The 19,384-nt window shown below is 39.6% G+C and overlaps 2 protein-coding genes across 11 annotated transcripts in view; one reads left to right on the forward strand and one right to left on the reverse strand.

The window, feature by feature from the left end:
• Nucleotides 1-345: 345 nt before the first annotated feature.
• On the forward strand, nucleotides 346-6,344 carry Afg3l2 (AFG3 like matrix AAA peptidase subunit 2). Its single transcript, XM_077408602.1, has 13 exons — nucleotides 346-697; nucleotides 1,185-1,311; nucleotides 1,393-1,708; nucleotides 2,162-2,255; nucleotides 2,346-2,511; nucleotides 2,655-2,790; nucleotides 2,877-2,995; nucleotides 4,320-4,595; nucleotides 4,671-4,898; nucleotides 4,996-5,222; nucleotides 5,309-5,485; nucleotides 5,706-5,924; nucleotides 6,008-6,344. Exons 1-13 carry the CDS (start codon nucleotides 611-613, stop codon nucleotides 6,278-6,280), a joined length of 2,445 nt encoding a protein of 814 aa, XP_077264728.1. The 5' UTR covers nucleotides 346-610; the 3' UTR covers nucleotides 6,281-6,344.
• A 2,022-nt stretch (nucleotides 6,345-8,366) lies between these two features.
• LOC143898842 (uncharacterized) overlaps nucleotides 8,367-19,384 on the reverse strand; it is a 95,213-nt gene continuing 84,195 nt past the window's right edge. For all 10 annotated transcript variants that reach the window (XM_077408610.1, XM_077408608.1, XM_077408611.1 and 7 more), the window contains 3 exons: nucleotides 17,917-19,350; nucleotides 17,069-17,567; nucleotides 8,367-16,771 (listed from right to left, as the gene is read on the reverse strand). In XM_077408610.1, coding sequence (XP_077264736.1) covers nucleotides 17,131-17,567; nucleotides 17,917-19,350 — 1,871 coding nt within the window. In that variant the 3' untranslated portion in view covers nucleotides 8,367-16,771; nucleotides 17,069-17,130. The remainder of the gene's footprint in view (nucleotides 16,772-17,068; nucleotides 17,568-17,916; nucleotides 19,351-19,384) is intronic.

Below are 19,384 nucleotides of genomic sequence, written 5' to 3' on the forward strand. Positions count from 1 at the left end.
CTTTACGACTCGCATTGTAGACAGCATTACGAAAAAGTGTGTGTCCGGGGCCTTAAGCCCGCGTCACACTACGTATCGCGGACACGGATCGGATTGGGATTACGGATCGTGGATCGGATGTCAGCCAATCACAGTGAGCTGCTCGTCTATAATTGGCTAGATTACGATCCGCGATCCGCAATCTCAATCCGATCCGCGTCCGCGATACGTAGTGTGACACGGGCTTTATGCTCGTATCACAATAGCGATTGGCGATTGCGTCTACATTTGCGTTTACGTAGGCCCACTGTGGCCCACTGCTCTGATCTTCGCGGGTTGAGGTGGGGGGGTCGATCGGAGGTGACCGGCCATCGATGACGACAGTCGACAGCAGACAGCACCGGACACCGGGGATAAACGATAAACTCGGAGCCAAGAGCCAATGTGTGACGCCGTCGCTTCTCTGCGGATCATCCGGAGTACTATCACCTACCACTACTGCCTCATCGGCAATGAATGAAATGGTCGCCCGCGGCCGGTAGTGCGTCGCGTCCCGAGATTCAGCGAGAGAAAAAATAATAAGTAAACGGGAACCTCGGATCTCCTGACAGGCACGACGACCGCACCAGACATGGCGCATCAATTGCTCTTCTCGGCCAACAGGCTGGAGAGGCTAGTCCTGCAGTCCGCTCAGAAAGGTTATTTCGACACGTTTCAGGTACCATAACCTCTCCGCCGCCTCCTGCGTACTTGTGATATAACGCGTCGCCCCGGGACGATCGACGTTCTCGCATGGAAATAACACGGCGAGCGTCATCGTGACGATTAATAACCGTGCGCGGTTACGCGATAGTCATTAACCGAGTGCTCTCCGGGTGTCACGAGTCACGAGACGTTCCGTTGTGCAAACTCTCGCAACCGGTACTTTGGATATCTCGTCGCAGTTATAGTTCGTTTTTTAAACGTATATCATATTTTTTGAAAAAGGACCCACCTCGTGTACTTGTCTTTTATACATTTGCGAGAGTTGACAAACATGTTATAATACAAACGTGGTTGCATCAGCTTTGCTGATGATTACTTGCAACTTTTGCGAAGAAACCATATGATTGAAATATAAAGGATAAAGCGACATAATTCTTGTCATTTTTTGCATTGCTTCTGTCATTAGAACAATAAGATTAAGCTAAGACGTATCCTTCCAGCTGAGACGTCATTTATCGCTATTGAAATATAGTACGACACTATCTGCAAGTATCGAGCAAGTACAGCAGAAGTGGAGATTATTTTGTAAAGAGCCACCTAAAGGATTCGAAAAGTTTTTTAAACCAGGTTTACCTTTTTACATTTTATCTGTTCTCCTTTTATTCTTATATCAAATTGTATAGAACTTCTGAAGAACTTGCGTTACAGGTGAAGGTAAAAATGGTAAAAATGGTAAAAGTGCCGCCGAAAAGACGGGAGAAACAAGTAAAAAGGCTGGTACAAAAGAACCTTCTCCATCTTCATCTTCATCTACCTCCACGTCGTCGTCTGGTCCCAAGGTGAATTTCCAGTGGCCATTTAAAACCTTTGGAAACAGTTCCCGAGGTGGTAAATCATTTGAAGGTGGTGATAAGGAAAAAATGTATATGATTTTGGCTGCTATTGGAGTAAGTGGTCTGATTGGATTGGTACTTGCTCAGGACATGAATCTGAAAGAGATTACATGGAGAGAATTTATATATAAGTGAGTAAATTTTATTCCCAATAATTATATGTTTATATTTATAGCATTAATATGAGATAGCAAGGCAGTACACAGATTGTTTCAAAGTTATAAGTTAAGATGTAATTAGCAAACTAAATAACCTGATAAAAGCGACTAAAAAGTCCTTTATAACCTTGCAAAGTAATTGTTTTTAAAATATTGAGCTTTTCATCGTGTTAATTTTACTGAATTCCTTGTACCGTAACATACATTGTAGAATCAATAATATTTTGACGGTTTAAAATATTAAGTTATAAGTAACTTTGACATATTTATTTTATTTATATTTTAAATATATTATAATCTTTTATCTTATCTCTTATCTTTTATCTTATCTTATAATCTCTGTATATTATATCTCTACAAATCAGAAATAATTGACGTTTATAATCGTACATAATTATATGTATAAGTAATATCTTTGTTTTTCAGTTACCTAAATAAAGGTCTTGTCGAAAAGTTAGAAGTAATAAATAAGAAATGGGTGCGTGTAAAGCTCTTACCTGGATATACCGTTGATGGTTCTGTAAGTTCTTCTTAATTACAAGATTAGCGATAGAGTTTACTTCTGAATTTCATGCTGGAACTTACGTTATCTTATTAATATTTCTTGTAGGATGCACTATGGTTTAATATTGGAAGTACCGATACTTTTGAAAGGAATTTAGAAAATGCACAACTAGAATTAAACATGGGACCTGAGAATTATATTCCTGTGGTCTACAAAAATGAAATGGAAGGTTCAAATATTCTGTCATATTTACCGCAGATCATCATGTGGGGTAAGCAATTAATTTATAATCATTATTTGTTATCATTATTTATAATCATTAACTTTGTAAATTGTTATAATATCAAAGCAGTTCTTTATTATTTTTATGTATGTGTATGTGTATATAATGACTACCATTAAAATATATTTCAGGATTTCTCATCTTCTTAATACGAAGATCTGCGGAAGCAATGTCTGGTAAAGGAGGTAAAAGAGGTGGACTTTTCGGTCAAGTAATGGAATCGACTGCAAAACTAATAAATTCGAAAGATATTGGCGTACGATTCAAGTAATAGATATATTTCGTTAAACACATATTTATATATTTAACACATATGCAACTTGAATAGTAAATCTTATATTGCTCGATACTAGAGATGTAGCTGGATGTGAAGAAGCTAAAATTGAAATCATGGAGTTTGTAAATTTCCTAAAGAACCCGCAACAATATATAGATCTTGGAGCCAAGATCCCAAAGGGAGCTATGTTAACAGGTAACTAAAGTTTATTATGTTACTAACTGGTTACCCGGGCTTCGCCCCGGAGAACATATGTAATAAGACATGCAAATAGAGGAGAGAGAGAGAGAGAGAGGAGAGAGAGAGATGAGAGAGGAGAAGGAGAGAGAGAGGAGAGAGAGAGAGAGAGAGAAGAGAGAGAGAAAAGAAAGAGCAAGAAAGAAAGACAAAGACAGAAAGAAAGAATACTCGCTGAAGGATGAGCAGAAGGAGGAGAGAAGAGAGAGTAGAGCTCATATAGCTTTCTATCGCACTATCTCTCTCATTCTCTCTCTTCTCTCTCTATACTCTCTCTCGCCTCGCTAAAATGCTGTAAATTGAAAAATACTACTTTCAATTAAACCAATTTCCAAAAAGATACCGGTTCCCAAAAAAATCAGTAACGAAAAAATATACAGTTTATAGCACTTTCCGGGCAATTTTACCCCTGTTTTATGTGCAATTCTTTAAAATTCGATTAATTATTTCCCGACAAATTCGTCAAACTTTTGATACCGGTTTCCAAAAAAATCGGTAACGAAAAATTATATACTTTCTAGCATTTCCCGGAAAATTCAACCCTTACTTTATGTACAATTTTTTGAGATTTGGTCATTCGGAACCGGTTTCCAAAAAGATCGGTAACAAAAAATAGTACACTTTATAGCACTCCCCGGGAAATTCTACCCTTACTTCATGTACAATTCTTTAAGATTCAATCAATTATTTCCCGAAAAATTGGAAACAAAAAAAAAACCGGTTTCCTGAAAGATCGGTAACAAAAACTATACACATCATGGCGCTCTCCGTAAAATTCTACTTTTACTTCATATACAATTCTTTAAGATTCGGTCAATTAATTCCCGAAAAATTGAAAAAATTTCCGTACCAGTTTCCAAAAAGATCGGTAACGAAAAATTATACACTTTATAGCACTCGTCGGAAAATTCTACCCCTGTTTCATATATAATTCTTTGAGATTCGGTCGATTATTTCCCAAAAAATTAAAATAATTAAAAAAATCGGTTTCCAGAAAATCGTTAACAATAAACTATACACCTTATAGCACTCCCCGGGAAATTCTACCTCTATTTCATGTACCCTTGGTAAAAATTCGGTCCACTAACGAATGAGTAGTTCGCGGACAGACGGACGGACGGACGGACGGACAGACAAACAGTCGGGTTTTATATAATAGTATGATATGTAAAGTTGTAAATGGATAGTGAATTGCACTTTTTAACACAATTTTATTTAAAAAATGTCATCGAATTTAAAATGTCATACATGATACATGTTGGGTTTTCTTTTTTTTTTTTAGGGCCCCCTGGCACCGGCAAAACTTTGTTAGCTAAAGCTACAGCTGGTGAAGCAAATGTACCTTTTATTACAGTATCAGGTTCGGAATTCTTGGAGATGTTTGTGGGTGTCGGTCCTTCTAGAGTGCGCGATATGTTTTCTATGGCGCGAAAACATGCACCGTGTATATTATTTATCGATGAAATCGATGCGGTTGGTCGAAAGAGAGGAGGTCGAAACTTTGGGGGACATTCTGAGCAAGAAAATACATTAAATCAGCTCTTGGTAGAAATGGATGGTACCGTAGTTTTAAATACGAAAATACCGAAGAGTGTCGGGTCATTTCTAACATTTTTATTTAATTTTTTTTAAGGATTCAACACGACGACTAATGTGGTTGTATTAGCGGCGACTAATAGAATAGATATTTTAGACAAAGCATTATTAAGACCTGGAAGATTCGACAGACAAATATTTGTTCCTGCTCCAGATATCAAAGGACGAGCGTCCATTTTCAAAGTGCATTTAGCTCCTTTGAAAACGAAATTAGATAAGGCTGAATTAGCAAGAAAAATGGCTTCCTTAACTCCTGGATTTACAGGTAATTGAACATTTTTGAAAAAATATAAAAGCAAATAAAATATTTTACATGAAAATCAGATGAAATCTATCGTAACATCATATACGAAATTTCTTAGGAGCCGATATTGCGAACGTTTGCAATGAAGCAGCTCTGATTGCGGCAAGAGACTTGTATGATAACATTCAACTTAAAAACTTTGAGCAAGCTATTGAGAGAGTAGTTGCTGGCCTAGAGAAGAAGACCAAAGTATTACAACCAGAAGAGAAGAAGACGGTTGCGTACCATGAAGCTGGTCACGCGATAGCCGGTTGGTTCTTAGAGCATGCAGATCCACTTCTAAAGGTTACCATATCTTATCTACGTGATATCTTTTCGTGATGGACGATATAATTTTTTGGTAGTAGTCAAGCTTGTATTATCTCCCTTAGGTATCTATTATTCCACGCGGTAAAGGATTAGGATACGCTCAGTACTTGCCACGTGAGCTGTACCTTTACACACAGGAACAATTGTTCGATCGAATGTGCATGATGATCGGTGGACGAGCGTCGGAAGAAATCTTTTTCCGCCGCATAACTACAGGTGCTCAGGATGACTTACAGAAGGTATTGTCACGATTAAACTGTAAAAACAATAAGATAATAGTGTTGCATATGTGTGATGGCAGTTCTAAGAATCAAACTCAGATCTTTTATTTGACAAGCGACTTCTTTAGCACTGAGCAATTCAGCACCACAATATTTTTGCTGTCTTATATTTCGATATGTATATATATATATATATATATTTTTTTTTAATTGAATTGTTTCCCGTTATTTTTTTAAGATTACAAAAGTTGCGTATGCACAAATTACGCAATACGGTATGAACGAGAAGATTGGGAACGTCAGTTTTGAAATGCCGAATGCAGGAGACATGGTCTTTGACAAGCCTTACTCGGAACACACCGCGCAACTTATCGATAATGAGGTTCGAGATTTGATCGAAAAGGCACATAAACGAACACTAGCTCTCCTGACCGAACATAAAGAAGATGTAATCAAGGTAGTAATGCTTTGATTTTATCGCTTATTTAAACGGCTTTAAATGATGAGAATAAAATTCGAAATAATTTCGCTTAATTTTAGATCGCTGAGCGATTGTTGAAGCAAGAGGTTCTAAGTAGGGACGATATGATCGAATTACTTGGACCTCGACCCTTCCGTGAGAAATCCACCTACGAAGAATTTGTCGAAGGCACGGGCTCCTTCGAGGAAGATACTACATTACCGGAAGGTTTGAAGGAATGGAACGTGCAAAAGGGGGAATCGTCCGAGGACGGTGATAAGAAGAACAAAGCGCCGGAAACGCAGCCTTCCAAAACGACCTCCGATGACAAACAACCGCAGCAACGACTGTAATTGTAATATTTTAGTCTCACAAATGCTTTGTATTATAGTTTGAAATATACAATTATAATAAGTTTACGGTTGTTCAACAGTATATTTTCAGCTGCATCAGCTGTCGTAATCACTAACGGTTGTCATATTTAGTGTGTCACTTGTGACATTTTTATGTAATTAAATTCAAATTGTACTCTATTTTTTTTCATCTCAGATCCATTTTTACCTTCATCAATTGGGAGTAATTGTACAAAATAACACTCGCGAAACTTAGAAACCTTAAGATTTCTTATTTTAATAAATTATTTTTATTATTTTAATAAAACTGCGGATACTTTATTAATTTTTAGATGATTATTAAAGGCATGTTTTGTTCTACATTATATTTTATCATCTTTTTCGTTTTTTTTTTTAACTAAAAATGAACAAGCACAAGATATTTACTTAATCTTTAAAAGAGCGGTATATGTTCTCAAGGAATAAACTCGGAAATTACAGGAATATTCGGAATGAGATAAATGATATAATGTACGTAGTCCATATTTAAGATTTAGTTTATTGATAAGAAACATGTCAGTAACACGCGCGCGTGCTCGCGCGATCGACTCTTGCATTACATTACTAGGTACGAATTAATGTATGTGTGACGTGTGCTGTTTATTACAGCACACCGCTGTAAATATTATGTAAAATTGCTTTCGTCGACGTCGCGGCGACGGAGTGCCGCGGCTTGCGCTACGAAAAATTTGTAAAAGGTATCCGCCGTTATTTTTATTCGTGGTTCACACACGTATGTTGGTCGTGAACGTGTTTGTCGTCGTCCATAAAACGCTTTATCCTACACTCCTAGAGCCCGAGCGAGTCATTTTCTCTGCGTTCTTCCGCGTTACGCTCGATTCAGCACCTGATTCAGCACGAAAAACCGAATGTGACAAATCAGTTCAAGAGTTTTAGCGAAGTTTAATCGCCACTAACATATACGCGTATATACGCGATAGTATCATAATACCCGTAATATTTCAAACAACACGAAGAAATATCTAATGTACCCGAGAAAGCTCAAAGCATTTTTTTAGACATTTTTGCTGTTTGGAATACGATCGTGTGCAGTTTTTTTTCCAGATAAATTAAATCTATCTCGGTATGACGCTGAAATCGATCTTGCTCGTAATAGGTACTGAATCCGCGAGAAGAAAAATGCTCGGAGATGTTGAGTACAGTGTTTCTCTTCAAAGGATAATCGTTCTGTGTTAATCCTATTTATAGGTATCGGCGGTGTTGTATTAGGTGTACAGATGCGCGCAACGACATATGACGTTATAAATGACTAACAAAGTTTGGTTTGACATTAAAAAGTACGCGCGACGTGTACAATATTTCTAGTTGAAGTTTGGTGTTACATTGTTCCAAAATTGGCAAATTCACTTTTATCACCTTTATTCTTCACATATGCGTACATCCTTCAGTGGCAATCCGCCGAGTTTACACACGCGTTGTAGTTGGTTTGAGAGAAAGTTACACATACTAAATCGCAATATCAATTTTAATACCATAACGGAGTATTATCTCGTTGATTTTATATGTGATTGTTGGATTTCTTGACTTTCGATAATTAGCGATTGCTATAAATAACATATCGACTGATTCTATATGTTTCTATTGAATGATGTCTATCGGGAACAAAAGATTTATAGAATAATTTGAAAAATCGCTAATATTTCTGTGTTATTTCTTTTATTTGAAAACAGTTTTTTCATCTGTCGCTTAACTTCGGCCATTTGTCGCAGCGTGTTTTATTGGAAGAACATTTCGTCTATGCGTATTTATCTTAAATACTGCAGACAACGTTTCTTATTGCGATGCGTTTGCAAATGCATACTTGTCCTTATACATGTCCTCATTGTTTGTTTTTTTTTGCAAAGTTTAAGAGCGGTGACAACTGTCGAACAAGTTGATATTCATGTTATCAAAAGTAAGCCTCAATTACGAAATTTGTATCGAATCGCACGCTAACAGATCCCCTGTGTATACGCTCTAAAATCTCTATAAATTTGTTAAGTGAATTCGAAAAAAAGCGACTTTTCTCTCTCTCTCTCTCTCTCTCTCTCTCTCTCTCTCTCTCCACAAATTCACTTTTATCTATACGCTATACGAATTTTATACGGTCACAAATTTCTCGTATTTTCTTTATTTAAAAGCTTGGCATAGGCAGATCGGAGTAAACAACTTTCCGCCGCTGCAACCTCGTTTTCTGATCTCATTTGTGTCTCCACGATAACGCTGTCACAAATAAAAGTCGTGGGTACGGCTACGAAAATGACGAAAAGGTGCATACTTTTATACTCATTTCACTTTCAGTCTCATCCGTTAAGTGACAATTTCTATTATGACATGGCGTAATCAGTGATGTGTGGGAATAAGAGTGAATGTCATAAAATAATCATTAATACCATAAGCGATACAAGCTGCACTGCGATATGGATTATTCATATTCGGGAATAAATCGATGAACGCGCGTTTTCCTTCTTTTTTTCCCTCAAATCTTTTTCTTTCGGCATGCATAAATTTGGCACCTATGCTAGATGACTCCTTCTTCTAAATGACAAAGCATCGCGTTATCGGAATTTAAAGATTTTTTTATCCTGTTTCTTCCAGTAAGATACGCGTATACTCGCGAACGAGTATAGTTATTTCGAAGTTCGTCTTGTGTTAGAAAAAATCGCGAACAACGTGCTCATCGAAATCTCGTATTGTTTCTCGTTCATTTTTAATTGTTCACTGAGTCGCTCGTTTCGTTTGCCTTCTTGTACAAAAAAAAAAAGATCATCGCGGATCCTTAATCAGGATTATATCGCGGTTCTGCCCTTCGCTTCCAACTATCAATTTTCCTTTTTTTTCTTTTTTTTCTTTCCCCTAAATCTTTGATCCCAAAACAGTGTTAATCTGAAATGGCAATCTTCCCAGCGTTTCTACAAAACTATACGATTTATCGAGTAAATATTTATAGATTTCGAAAGTATCATTATAACTTAGCACTAATTCGCTAATCAAGTATATCGTACAATCACTAAATTATTGCTTTGTCGTACCTTGTATCACACTAATCTAAACCCTATGTTTCCTTATACGTTTTTTTTTCTTTCTTCTATTTCTCTTTTTTTTTTTTTTTTTGAAAAGCCAGGTTTAGCGGTGATCATGCCTGCTTCCCCATGAAGTTCGTGTACATATGTATGTATGTACACGATAGATGCGTGCGCGAAACGTGTGTGTTCACATGTATCTTCTTAATACATTAACTTATCGCAACAGTTCTTCACCTCTCTCCCTCTCCCTCTCTTTCTCCTTTCCATTAATTAATATAATAAACCCGATAAATGTAATAACCGGCAGAATCACTCGAAATTCTCTCGTTACTTTCAGAAACGCGAAGCGAAAGGAAGGAAATGTTCGGTACAAAAAAACTGATTGACGCAAAAAAACTAATTTTAGCAAACTTCAGCTACATCAAAGAAACTCAACGCGTGATGCTTTCGTTAACAAACGGGAGTATTGACATCGCGCGAAAATACACACACACACACACACACACACACACACACACACACACACACACACACACACACACACACACACACACACACACACACACACATCTCATCTCTCTCGCAGAAATACACAGTGGGCGTCGCCATTATAAGATCCGTTCAAACGAATAGCGAGTATACGAAACGTCGTCATTGTTAAATTGAAGACGTGTGTACGAACGATCGGTTCTCGAATTTCAGTGTGATTCGATCGATTACTACATGTATACATCTATATATATATATATATATATATATATATAGTTTTATATATATAATGGATGCGCCTTGTCTCTATAAGTATATTGTATTTATATTTACGTGTACAATGCTTGTCACATTTTCGTTGTTCTCTTTTTTATCTTCGATATATTTAACATTCAGTTGGTTGAATGAGTTATTCTTTCTATCGCTTATATTGACGATTCTTATCACTTCGAAAACGACATATACTACAACTGTTAAATCCGCCGCGTACGCGCGGCATAGAAACGGTTTTAGCAACTTGGTCCTCTTTAATTGGGAGTCTTTATATTAATGCGCGTCCATTCAGTTTCTTCCTTCGTTCGTATATTATTGTTGCTTGCAATTTTTTTTATCGGGTGCTCCTTTCTTTTCTCTCCGTACCACTTAATCGCCCTTAATAAACTTATATTAAAACACTTAATAAATTGTCATAACAAAGTTTCGAAGAACAAAGAGACAGATTGATACAAATGTAAATAATTAATTTTGCTTAATATTAATGAGAAGATACGAATGTATCCTTTCGCAATTAAGACTCTTAACTCTTATCTGGGTAACATCGGTCTACAACACTCGCTATAAAATTCACGAAACGAACTTTTTCAGGGTAAATGTAATTCAGTTTTATGAAACTCCGCGCAATTTTTGGTTGTATAAAAACATATATGTATATATATATATATATATATATATATATTTATAGCTACGAAATACAATTAATATATACGTAATATAATTAATATAATATTAATACATTTTACTTTAATTATACATATATAAAATAATTTTTAATTTTGTGTAATATTACATTTCTATATATGTATAAGTGACTTTTTTGACAATTGTTTTGTTGCTCGAATAAGGATTAATCTGTTTAGAAGCGATGCCACATCCGTTCGTTTCATAAAACGAAAATATGCCAAGACGAATGCGCTCCCCAGACAACCCGCGTGTTTAATAGACGTCGTAAAGACATCTTTAAAACTCTTTAAGACATGTATGATAAAATCGGCCGATTTTGAAGTCAACGTCGGTCTCGCTCATTGTCAGTTCTAAATCCGACATGCGGTAAGAATTATTTCCCCCGGACAGAGAAACGTATGAGGCATGATCGTCCTCTGGGGCCTGGCTTAAATTATTTGCATATTTAAAAAATAGTAAAACGACTGCCCGCATTTATTTCGCGTTTACGAGTATATCAGTTCTGTGGCTTGCAATCTTAATCTCTTGACGATTCGCCCTCACCCCGTTACGACAGAGTCTTCTTCCTCCTCCTATTGAATAATTATCGTTGAGTATATCGCGCCAATGAATGCGTGTCGAGTTCGTGGCAGGATTTCGCTTTTCTGACAGTGTTGAAGCAAAGAAAATTGTAAGGCTTAATTTCCAGCAGAAATAAAATCGAATAATTTGACAACATTGTTTATCTTAACGTACTTTTACTGATAACTTTTACGATAATTTTACGATCATATCATTTTAATCATTTTTTCCCGGGAATGATGTAAATAGACACCACGTCGATATAAATTCGAAAATGTGCGAGAATTCACTTTATAAACGAGAAAAACTGCACGTTTCGACGAACGAAAGCAGAGATATACGTCGTCACCTTGTTGCATCGTATAGTAATAAGTTTCAAGTTGAAAAACTATTTGGTTATACGCAAGGCGCACGAAATCGTGCCACGAAACATAGTTTCGCTTCTTGTCACCCTTCTTGTTCGCGACACTAAAACTACCGTAAACCGCGCCGCGATGTTCACGTATCCCCCGATCGACGGAACTCGCTTGGGGCCCAACTATAGGGGCAGTCGTGGACCATATGTGCACTATCCTCCTTCGTTCCTCCTTTTTCTATTATTGACTACCGTTAAGATTTACACCATTAATTATAGATTCGATTGACTGTCGAGTATTGTAATACAGTATAAGAGACGAGTGTCTATAGTTAATCTCAAATATTACGAAAAACGTGGCCGAGCTGCAGAACTACGTGCGTTTCGAGTGTGATTTCTCCCGTATGGATAAAGATCTATTTTCTTGCGAGATGACTTGCGTGCATAGTCGAGGCACGAAATATAAGAACAAAATACGAGCGTTAAATGTCAAAAACGAATCCAGCGGAAATAGGTCAAATTCGTTTACACGAGAGACGCTTTTAACTTCTGCGAAATCATTTCATCTCGCGCCGGATATATTCAGTTTGCAATAATCGATGCACTCTGTTTTTAATACACGTATATTAAAAAACGAAAAAATATTTATTTGTTTTTTTTTTTCAGCTCAGTTATTTTATGCCATCACATCCGGCGTCCTAATTTTGTTACTTCTCGCAGTTATTATGTTATTAGTAGTGTTGCACATTTTACTCCGCGCGCTTTTCATATCTTATTTTTACATTTCAATGCACCCCGACGTTATCTGCCCGTCGCGTCCTCGAGAAGAAGAGAAAATAAGTCGCGGCGTAAGTAGGAGACTTCCGGAAAAACGCCGATCTCTCTCTCTCCTCCCGTTCGATTTATTGCCACGATTTTTACGGCGCGGCAGCGTCTCACGAAAAAGCGATCGGGGTGTCATGTCGTTAACTTCCTTTGGTGTTGATACGTTTGTACTAACTAAAATCACTAAAACTCTCTTTCTTTCTCACATTTTAACCGAGCGTTTTAATCTCATTCAACGATATAAGTTTACGTCGGGCCGCGTATTACGTTCAATTAATTAAACACACAATCAATCTGCTCCGCTATATCTTATACACAGTCGCTCGTAAAATTTCCCATACCAAAATATCTCTAAGCTATATTAGAAACGCTTTAGACGGCACAAGAGGGGGAAAGTAAGATAAAATATACGTGTCGAGAAAGAATATATAAGCGTCACTTCCTCTTCATTTATACATGCGACCGCCTTAGGCAACTAAGATAAAAAGGATGTAATTCAAGCGCAACTTGTTGACTAGATTGTAAGTACTTTTTCTTCTCTCCTTAATTCCACCCTCCCCCTGCTCCTCTCCCTTGCTCTTTCTTCTTCTTCTTTTTTTTTGGTCATATCTTTGGTATGACGTTGTGGATTGCACCGTTCTATAAAATGCACTCGCGTGCGATCCACTTTTTTCATTCTTCTTGCTCGAAGCTTTCACGGGAAAATAACCTTCCAAGCAATGGTATTATCTCCCTCAATATATCCAGTTTTAGTATGTCATGCTATATATACTCCCGTTACGCGAGACATTTTATTATATTGCTTTAAAAGACAGAGGATTTTGTCTTTTCTCACAGTTGACGCCGTATGACTAGATATATAACGAATCGAGAGAGAATTACGAAATAAAATAAATAAATTGAATAACAATTTTCGTTAATCCCGATTCGAGTTTTTAAATTCTACACATAAATAATATATACATATATATATAAATAAATCAATAAAAGAAATTGATTTTTTAAAGCTTAAAATTGTATAAAATCTGTAGGAACTTTGATAACAATGCGATAAAACAAGAATTCACTAAAAAAAATAATTTTCAATCTCAACTTCGTCACATTTAAAATACTAAAAATTCAAGATAAGTTAATTAATATCTTAAAAATAATCTCTAGGCACGTTTGTAAACGGTGCCACCTCTTCCGGATAAAGAGATCACGATACTCTCTGCGGTTTCCGTTCTCGACGCGCGATTCTCGCAGCTCCGGAAAAAAAGCATTGATAAATTTCGATGAAACGTTGCAGTTGACCGCGATCTTGTTCGCGCTTTTAACAACCGAGGAAATGATGTGTTCCATAATTCAGGGGAGCAGTACGACCGACCCTTTTGCCACCGAATGGTCATTTCTGCATTCAACAGGTGGCCCAGTTTACGTGAAATGTTGATGAAAACTTTCCGCGAATATCCGCGTGCGTTACGCTAAGGATCCACGGCGAAAATCGCGCGCGAGAGCGCATTTAAATGCACAGGAGAGAGCTTGCTCCGCGGTGCAGCGAGAGTTATATTCGAAATACTCTTAAATTATGGTAAAATATTAAGGTAAAATATAGAGCAATAATTCAATTTGCCGTAGCCTATGTATATCAACAGCTTCTAATTCCAGTTTCTAAATCCTAGTGTCTAATTCCAGTGCTTCAAGAGATCGCATTGCAAATCCAAGTGTGTTATTTTAGCTGAAGCTCTTCTTACACATTTCTTGCCATTTTAAATCACGTCATTTAACACTATTAAACGTATTAACTTTTAATTTAATACAATTACCTAACAGCAATAATATCCTGTATATCTATAGAATATATTAAGGATGTATCCTTATAATATCTCATACTTTACTATATTCTCTGAACATTCTCAGAATGCTGTGTTAGGGTTAAATGTATTAAATAATGTAATTTAACACATAAAAAAACATGTAAAAAAAGTTTCAATCTAATGTGTCATTTTTAGACGTTTAAGCGTGGAAAAATAATACACTTGGATTTGCAATGCGCTTTTCTGGCAAATGAAATTGTAGTAAAGATATTTTTTTATTACGCAGGATCTTTTTTTCCCGGAAGAGAACAACGAGCGAATCTTTATCGTCGAGCAAAGATGGATGAAAAAAGTGAGCTTTTATAAGCTACGGGAAAGGTATTGCACTTATACCTCGTCTACGATCGACTTTATCGCTGCTCATTCTGAAAGCATCTCAATTCGTCATTTTTATAAATTCACGAAGTGAGATGCATCTGCGATATTATCGTATTGATCCCCGGCAAGAAGACAGCCAAAAACATTTTGAAACATTGATATCACTTTATGTCGGAGCATCCTCGCGGCAGACTTACCTAAAGCGACTAGCGCGAATCAAAATACAGATCTACTCGCCGGTGGAAAAGAAGTTTCTCTATGCATTAAAGAGATCTCTCAACGATCGAGATTGCACGAGTTTTGAAGCGCGTACGCTAATACCGCTAGGGTACGGCACTTTGTAGAAATTAAGCACGGTTTTTACTAAGAAATTGAAGTGCATTTTATATAAAACTTCATCAAAAAACTTTATCGTTCCTCGGCAGCGACTGAAAAACTAACCGGCCAGTTTCATCAAGTTTGAGTCCTCAGTTTAATCGATTCTCCGTTCTAGTTTCAATGTTATAGAAAGACAAAGAATCGCTTAAATTAGATTCTAGCAAACTGTGACGTTGGCGAAACTATCCAATAATGGATAAAAGTGGTACGGTAAAAAAAATAGTAAAAAAAAAAAAAAAAACAGAATTCCAAGTGCACTCTCGTCCAATTTTAAATTTTATAAATGCATATACCACGTTGATTTGTCGCCGAATCAACAATACAATATGCAACATAAAAGCACTTGAGTTTGAGATCACTGACTGCCGCGATCACCTCTCAACATTTTTTTGTATTTTGCCGAAAATAGTGAAATTCCAGATGTCTCCCTTTATCTCGCAATTTGTATTTTCACGTAACATTACCACCACCTCCGTTTAGCTTTTCAATCTTTATTATTTATCAACGATATATTTATTCGCTCGTCGGAGATCCGCGCGCGGCAATTCGCGAGACTCTTCTCCGCACTCTCAACATCGAGAAAAATCGGAAAAAACAATCCTAAGAATAGCCCGAATATGTGCTTAGAACCGAAAGAAACGGTGCGCGGTGAAATATTCAGAGAAATTCCTCTTCCCGCGAGAGAAGGAAGAGACGAGCGCGAGATCCAGAGACGCCGATATGTCAATTAAGTTCTCTCGTCCTCGTTCCCGCGCAGCCTGAGATTTTCGCTTGCGTCCGCTCATCCGCGACGTTTAAGCCGGCAAGTAAATCGAATCACTTTGCGCTTACCGAGAGATACCCGTTGAAATTGGATGTTACCGGTGATTCGACGTCTGATCGTCGTCTATGATGCACAAAAGAGCCGAAGCTCCTCTCAACAACGACAGCAAGTCATTAGCTCATTCTGTAATTTCGAGCAAAATCTTATTGACTAATTGAAAATTCTCTCTTATACCGCTTCGCGTGTTTCCCGATCCAATCCAAACCTGGATTAGCAAAGAACAAAGAACAGAGCTCTTACAAGTTATCCGAGAGATCTAGATTCAAAATGCAATTACAATCGTGTTAATACTCTTTCAAAGAAAAAAAATATTTTGCTTTAGGAAGAAGAAAAGCCGAAAGGCTTTTCGTAAATTGGCGGACAACAATAAGAGAGACTCTGAATTGGATGGAAACATTGATTTCAGGTATTTAAACAGTTCGAGTAAAAGTTAATATTGACTGCTTGTGGGAATGCCTGTGTAGCGTTGCGACACTTTCAAATTCACAAACGAGTATCCGATAATTTAACGTTAAACCCGACTTCGAGGTTTACAAGTGCGAGTTTTTTTTTAATTTTTTTTAGCTCCGCGAGCATTGCAGCGGAGACAAAGGGAATATGAGGACTTGCTGCCGTAATCAAGCGCAACGATAGACCCGACTGACTCGAATTCCGGTGCGAAACAATCGAAACCAATCGCATCCGCATGGCGATGAAAGACCAGCAGCGGCTTCCCAGGGGTGCGTTCGTTCATCTTCCGCCCTTTTTTTCTCTCTTGGTCCATAAGCAAAAGTACTGTCTACGCAGCGAACTATTATTTTTTTTCACCAGTCAACGTGATGACGCCGCTCCAATCTTCCAGTTTACGTCGTGCACGACCGGCTGCAAATTGCGGATTGATCGGTTAGCACAGAGCGCGCTTTATTTCGGGCGCGCTGTTAGGTCTAAATGCGAGAATAGTTGTGATCGATCGCGGCTGATGTGTCAGCAGGTTTCACAACCCCCTCGCGTTATTGTGTAATATTAGACCCTGTCGCAAATGTAATTAAGCGAAACAATCGTCCGACGTGAACGAACGTTGTTTACGAGAAAACTATAGGTAAATCAATTTTTGTCAATCTTCGAAAAGAAACGAAAACTCGGGTTGCGTAGTCGCCGCGGTGAACGCGAGAAACCTACCTGCCGCTTGTCGCGGCGCCGGCGCCGGCGCCGGTTCAACGGCAACCCGGCACTATGGCTGCTTATAGCGGTGTGTCGACGTCGTTGCTGTCCTCGTTCTCGCGCTGGCACGCCGACTCCAGGTGTTTGTTCAAGTACGACTTGAGGGCGAACGACTTATGGCACTTGGCGCACTCGTAGTTCTTGTCCGCCGAGTGCGTCTGCATGTGCGCCCGCAGATTCGAGCGATCGGCGAACGCCTTGCCGCAATGGGCGCATCCGTACGGCTTCTCGCCGGTGTGGCTGCGCAAGTGGCCCTGCAGCAGCCAGGGTCGCGAAAACATCTTGCCGCACACGCCGCAGCTGTGCGTGAGCTTGTGCGTGAGCACGTGCATTGCCAGGGCGGGCATACTGACGTACGCCTTGCCGCAGTGGATGCACTTCTTGGCCGATTGGGAGTCGATGCTGCGGTGCGTCTGCTTGTGCCGCGACAGATTCGACGAGGTTGCGTATTGCTTGCCTGAAGGGAAGGGAAACGCGCGAGTTGACATGGGGTTGACGTGAGGTGAGTCATTCGTGGTAATATCGACTAAGGTGCGTCCGGACATTATCGTCTCGGCGATATTCATCGAGATCCAAATTAATCTCATAAATTTATTAAGGGCCAGTTTCACCAACGTCGAGTTAACTGTAACCTTCGATTAAACTTACTCTTTCTAACTGGTCCTCCTTATAGAAAGAGACGAAGAATAAATTTAATCGAAGGTGGTGAATCGGAGATGGTGAAATCGCTGCCCTAAGAGATAGGTATAAATAATATATTAAGATATAATCTTATAAATGAAGTTAATTTAATTAACGCTACTCACCGCACTCGCAGCACACGTAACGACCGGTCTTGGAGGTTTCGGGCGCCTCGATTGGTTCAGCTTCCGGGTTCTTTTGCGCGGCGGGCTCTCTCCTCTTGTTCTTCGATCTGCCGTCCGAGACGAGCAATGTGTCATACGTGTAACTGGCCGGTTTCACTCCCTCCGTCTGCTCCGTGATGGTCTGCACCTCTTTGTCTCTCTGCGTCGGCTGCGAGTTCGGGTTGCTGTTCTCGATATCGCTGCTGCACTCGGAGGTCGGCGGCGTTAGAGGTGGTGTCGCTTCGATTTGTTGCTGCTGTGGCAATGCCTGTTGTTGCTGATGCTGCGGTTGCTGCTCCTGCTGCTGCTGCTCCTGCTGCTGTTGTTCCCGCAGCTGTTCCTGCTGCTGTTCTTGCTGCGGTGGTGGCTGATGCTGCGGCTCTTGAGCGACGATCGACGTGCACGGTATGCTAGATGTGTTGTACGTCAGCAGGATCTCTTGTACCGGTGACAGTGGTATGAAAACGTTACTCGAGGATGGCACGATGGTCGCGCTGGATTCGTAAATGATACCGGCCGCGGGCTGTTGCTGCTGTTGCTGCTGCTCCTGTTGATGATGGTGGCTGTAAATCGTTGAGCCGGCCAGGTCGATCGTGTCCACCTGGTAGATCGGTTGCTCAGGCGGTTGATAGACCGTCATCTCCTGGACGTCGGTTGCTGGCGCCTCGATTACGTTGTGAGGACCGATCGCGACGCTCGGTGGCGGCAACGGAGGTAGCGATCGAGAGAGCTCTAAGAGGTCGTGCGCCGCCTCCGTTTCCGCCGGGGAGCGATCTTTAAACATGGACGACGACACGTCATCGGACATGGGCATGCCGCAAGACGAGGTGACCAATCGTATCCTAGAGTCGGGTGTTCTCGAATACTCCGGGGTATCCTCCAGGTGATAGGATGTCGGCGTGCTGGACGGTGGAGACGGTTCTTTGATGAACGGTGGATGGTGTAGCGTCGCGATGGACGTCGTCGTGGTCTCTTCGAGTCTCTCGGGGGTCGTTCGCACGACCGACGGAAGTAAGGACATCACTGTCGTCGTTGTAATTTCCTCGATGGGAGAGACAATCGTTTCTGTCGGAGTCAGAGTCGTCAAAGACGTCGTGGTGGTGCATGCGATCACGACGGTCGTCTCCATTCGCGTCGTCGTCGAATAGTCCGTCGTGGGTGTCGGCATGATGACGGATGACGGTGGTGCCATCGTGATGACGGATGACGATGGTGCCATCGTGATGACGGATGACGATGGTGCCATCGTGATGACGGATGCCGATGGTGTCATCGTCACTGTTGTCGCGACAGTCGACGTGTCTGTGTCGCTCGGTTGTTCTTTCGAGGGTTCTGCATCGGCTACGGCGGAAGTTGTGATAGCCGTTGTGTCTTTTGTTGGCGTACAGCGATATTCTGGTAGGACATATAAAGATTAAGCTTCATTCGC

Source organism: Temnothorax americanus, unplaced genomic scaffold (assembly GCF_048541705.1).
Source record: "Temnothorax americanus isolate GAGA-0224 unplaced genomic scaffold, ASM4854170v1 Scaffold24, whole genome shotgun sequence".
NCBI lineage: Eukaryota > Metazoa > Arthropoda > Insecta > Hymenoptera > Formicidae > Temnothorax > Temnothorax americanus.

Excerpts from the sequence above, each read along its gene's own strand:
- Afg3l2 (XM_077408602.1), top strand. The coding sequence starts at position 611 with ATGGCGCATCAATTGCTCTTCTCGGCCAACAGGCTGGAGAGGCTAGTC. Across the intron at positions 698-1,184 it reads GTTATTTCGACACGTTTCAG|CTGAGACGTCATTTATCGCT; the intron begins GTACCATAACCT and ends GTATCCTTCCAG. Across the intron at positions 5,925-6,007 it reads ATAAAGAAGATGTAATCAAG|ATCGCTGAGCGATTGTTGAA; the intron begins GTAGTAATGCTT and ends GCTTAATTTTAG.